At 48.6% G+C, this 4,590-nt stretch overlaps 1 protein-coding gene across 1 annotated transcript in view; it reads right to left on the reverse strand.

The window, feature by feature from the left end:
* Nucleotides 1-1,935, reverse strand: part of NAV2 (neuron navigator 2) — a 738,710-nt gene extending 736,775 nt beyond the window's left edge. Inside the window, exon 1 of the mRNA XM_019651383.1 lies at nucleotides 1,350-1,935. Within this exon, the coding sequence (XP_019506928.1) occupies nucleotides 1,350-1,424 (75 nt within the window). The 5' untranslated portion in view covers nucleotides 1,425-1,935. The remainder of the gene's footprint in view (nucleotides 1-1,349) is intronic.
* Between the last annotated feature and the right edge of the window lie 2,655 nt (nucleotides 1,936-4,590).

Genomic DNA, 4,590 nt, shown 5'->3' on the forward strand with positions numbered 1-4,590 from the left:
GTGTCTGGATACCAAAGTTGGCTAACACTTCGTAAAATGCAGTCAATCCCAGGCTCTGTTCACAATTAACCGATTTTTCTCCCACCTCTCAGAAAGCTTCTATAGAAATAGGAGCAAACAGGTCTAGCAGGTCATACGCTGAATAAATCAAACACCACAAAACAAATTTCACTTATTGCCTAAGATAGCAGGCATTCTTGCTGCTTTATAGTGAGTGCAGTTTCAGGAGTGGAAACTTTTGTTTAGGAATGGAGTCAGTATCTGTGTTTTTAAAATGTACTTTGTTTCCATTTATTTTTATCCTTTGATAGAGCAAAACCTCATACAAAATCCTTTACACACACCACACACACACACACACACACACACACACACACAGCCCTTTAAAATTACAAGGAAGAGTTTTAAGGCTAGTGTTTACCTCCACATGTATTTCATACCAAGAAGAGATGATCTTTGAGACTCAAGAGGAAAGGGGATATTCCACCCCGCACTGAGAGAACACCCTAAGTTTTTCAACCCTTCACAACATTTCAAAGGAAGTATCAAAATTTATTTTTACATTAACAGAGACGGTGGCCCCGCTGGAACTGTATTTAACCCTTGTCATCACCCCCACCACCCCCACCATCCCATCCTCTCCTCCCCCATCCCCATCCTCGTAATTCCCCTGGGAGTGAGGAGACACAGCTTCACCTTTCTGCCTAGACAACTGCCACTCAATGTTACTCCCAAGTGTGTCTGACTTTTAAAGACAAGTTGTACTTTAACTGGTAGACACAGGTCCTGGGTGGCTGCTGCTTTCAGACCGATGACAGCAAATGACCTACACTCAACAGGCCTTTTTAAAAGGCTGTGACATTCTCACAGATGGGGCCAAAGAGTGGAGTGGATATGTGTTTGATCCATAAACACAAGAGCCAGCAGACCACACGGAGGATAACTCAAACAAAACCACCACTGTCAGGAGCGCCATTTCCAAAAGGCGCTAAGAGTGTGTGAATCCCGCAGGGGATTCAGAACAAATAAGCTCACATTTGACTGTGAGAACACCAACACTTTTTGTTAACTCCCTGAGCTACAGCTTATAAATCTTTGCCTGGCTCCCAGGATCAAATGTTTTCTTTCTGTCTGTCTCTCTCCCCTTGCCCATCAACAAGTCCAGGCTTCAGGCCCAGCACTGGGACCCAGCAAATCACGAGCCACCACCCTGCCTCCTTCACCAGAGAAAGACAAACAAGCATCATCAACGACGACAACAACATTCCGCCAACCGCCTGGGTTCTCTGAATCAGGCTTAGCCATTCCAGCACCATAAGCCAAGCAACAAGCAAAGTTCTGTCACTTACCCTCTTTTGATCTTCCAGTCCATGGGTAACCAGCTTTCTCTTCTGCTGTTGGCTGGACTCAGGAACCGATTCCATTTCCCAGAAATAAAATCCCCTCTGTCCTTCAGCGATGCTTCCAAATCCACACAGGAAGGAAATGACCCAGGCAAAGGTAAGGCACGCACGCCGCCAGACACAGCTCCCACCCGCCGAGGAAATCCACGCTGCCTCTTCAAAAGTCCTCCCCACTTCTTAGAATCCATGCGGGAACTTCGCTCGCCATCGCTGCCTTAGCAATGAGGGCGGCTGCCGTTGGCATCATGAGAGCTGGGACTTGGGATTTTACTTGAGTTCCAAGACTGGCTTCCTGAGAGCCCAGAGGACAGATTTCGGCAAAGAGGAGTCCATATCCTGGGGCACGTGCCACATTACTGCCCCAGAAATCCTTTCCCTCACTGTCTCCTTGGCACCGGTAATTTATATGTCAATAACAACGTAAATGGGCATTTAATCCACCGAGCTGATAGCATCCACATCCCTCTCCCGCAGCCCCTGACTCCCATAAATCACCACAAACGCTGCTCGCAAAGCCGCCCCTCACAGTTCCTGCCAGTGTTTATCACAGAGGTTGCTCCCCTCCCGGGCTGTCGTCTTCCTCCAAGCAGTGAGAGCCATACCTGAGGAGAAAATGTGCGACAGTCAGATTTGTCTTTTGTGGAGAAGTACAGGGTTGAGCTGTCTTGCCCACCACCTGGAGTCCAAACCAAGCAGCAGCCAGCGATCATCCTCCAAACCCCTCAGTCCTCTGAGCGCATCCATGGACAAGCAACCAAGGGATCTCATGGGCTCCCCACTTCTCCTAGCCAGAGACACCCAGAGGACCCTGTTCTTGAAATAAGCGCACCGGAGCCAGAAATGAGTTATCTTTTGACCCTATGTGGGAGCATCACCACCATCATCATCGTCATCATCATCACCATCGGAAAAATGCACCCAGGTATGATGAGACAGGGAAGCAATGGTCTGGGAAGCAAAAAGGCATCAACATTTCCCCCCCAATCACAGCTGCAGAGGCAGCATGTGGCAGGCGAGACACCAGGGTCCACCGGGAAGGTGACAAAGAGCAGCCTGGATCGTCTGAGGGCAGAAAGGCAGCCGTGCTACGGAGGAGCTGCATTTCCTGCCTTGGAACCTGCAGGCAATGCAGGCACCCAGTCACCTCCTGACTGACGTCACAGAGGCTGGGGTGGGGGGTGAGGGGAGGGACACGGAGGAAGGAGAGGGGAGACCTCTGCACCAAGAAAAACATTTTGCATGGGGTGCACCCTTCCATGAACAGTCTGAGAGGTGGGAACATATTTGAGAATCCCCATGAAGATGCACCAATAAATAATTATGAATGCCTCTTCCCATAGCACAGCACCACCAGGAAAGAAAGAAAAAAGGTGGGGGTTGGGGGAGTCCTTTACTAAAAGACACTAGTCTCTTGCCAGCATTTCTAATCAACGCACTAGCCATTCTACAATTCAGGCCACGCCAGCCTCCGGGAAAGCTGTGGCCAGATCCGGCCACAGCGGGTATTAGACAGAAGCCCTCAGACCCTCCCTTGCAGCTGTCCTGACCGGTGGCTACTTTGGAATGAGGCCGAAGCCATCCCCTACCACAAAAGGCTTCTGCACTGATCGATGCCAAAGCAGGTCAAAAGGCAGATGAGAGATTCAGCCACAAAGGGCTTGTGAGGAAGAGGAGAACTGCTTCTCTTGGGAGAGAAGCTGCAAAAAGGTTGAAGGCTTGTCCTCACTGCATGAAACACTTGGCCAGAGTAGATTTCTCCAGGTGAATTCCCAAGTCACAAATGTTCTGAATTTGGCAAGAATCAAAGAGAGCAGAATGTCCAGAAAAGGGACCCAAGGATGGCTGATATTAGAGGCAGCATGAGTAAGCCACCTGCTGACCCACAAGATAGATAAGCTTCCAGAGAGAGGTAGAGACACCCTCTGGCTACCCACCACCACCATGTCTACAGCCCCTTCAAGGAATCCTTGGCAAAGGTGAAACTTCAGATCCATTATTTTTAGCTCCAGATCGCAACGCAAATAAACTCTGGCAAACTCGCTCCCAGTATCAATTACCCTTTTCAGAGTCTAAACTGAGATCTCAAACTAGAGGACTTACAAAGAACTAGGTTTGAATGTCAGCTCTACACCTTAACTCATTATGTGACCTTGAGCAAGTAGCTTAACCTCTCTGAGCCTCAGTGATCTCATCTATACACTGCGGATAATGACAACACATCAGAGTAGAAAGATCTAGGTCACCTATGACAGAGTAAATGATCAAAAGATAACTGCTAACATGTGTAGAAGGCTTCCTCTGTTCATTCTTTCAACAAATCTCTATCAAGGGCTTGCTATGCGCCTGTTAACTGGGCTTTAAGTAGGAATTCTTAGCCCTCTGTTAGAGATAAAACAATTGAAGACAAGGAAGGTCAAGTAACTTGCTAAAGTCACAAGCTAGGAAGTCGTGGGGCTGGAATTGGAACCCGGGTCTGACTTCACAGCCCTTGTTCACAACCATGCCTGTCTGGCAGGATCACTGCTGTATGGTTTTGCACAAGCAGCCAGAGTTCAGAGTCCACACTTTTTACAGTTCCTGGCTCTCCTCATGAATAATAACAAAAAGGAAAAAAGAAAAACCAAAAGTGAGTGCCAAAAGGGTCTCCTGTTTGGCATGGCCTTCTCCAGGGGGCTGCTTCCCTCGCAGCTCTGGGCTCTCTCCATATCTGAGAACAGCTCTGCACCAGGCCCCTAGCTCTCTCCCGGGTGAGACCCTGTCATATCCCATCATGCCAGCTGGTGCACACGCCCCAAGTGCACATGGGGACAGACGTTCTCGCCACAGAAATACCTCCCCATCAGCAGGAAGTAGGAAGATGTCCAACACCTCCTGCGGGCCTTTTGGGTTTTTTTTCTGGGAGTCAGTCTCCACCAGTTCTGGGGTTGTCGCTGTCCTAGTGCTGGAGCCAGGGTAAGGAGGGGTTAGCTGAGAAAGGGGAGAAGCAAGGATGCTACTGTTAGCTAGCTCCTGTATCCGATCCATTTCCTGACTGGGGAGGGTGGACATCGTGACAGCAAGTCCTGATGTAAAAGCTCAGATTTCTCACTGTCTAGAAAAATCTCAGTAAGTTTAAACACACTTGAATAAAAAAGAGCTGAAAGGCACAAGTAAGTGAACATTTAACTAGATTGTTGAGAAGTCAACA

This window comes from Hipposideros armiger, unplaced genomic scaffold (assembly GCF_001890085.2).
Source record: "Hipposideros armiger isolate ML-2016 unplaced genomic scaffold, ASM189008v1 scaffold_159, whole genome shotgun sequence".
NCBI lineage: Eukaryota > Metazoa > Chordata > Mammalia > Chiroptera > Hipposideridae > Hipposideros > Hipposideros armiger.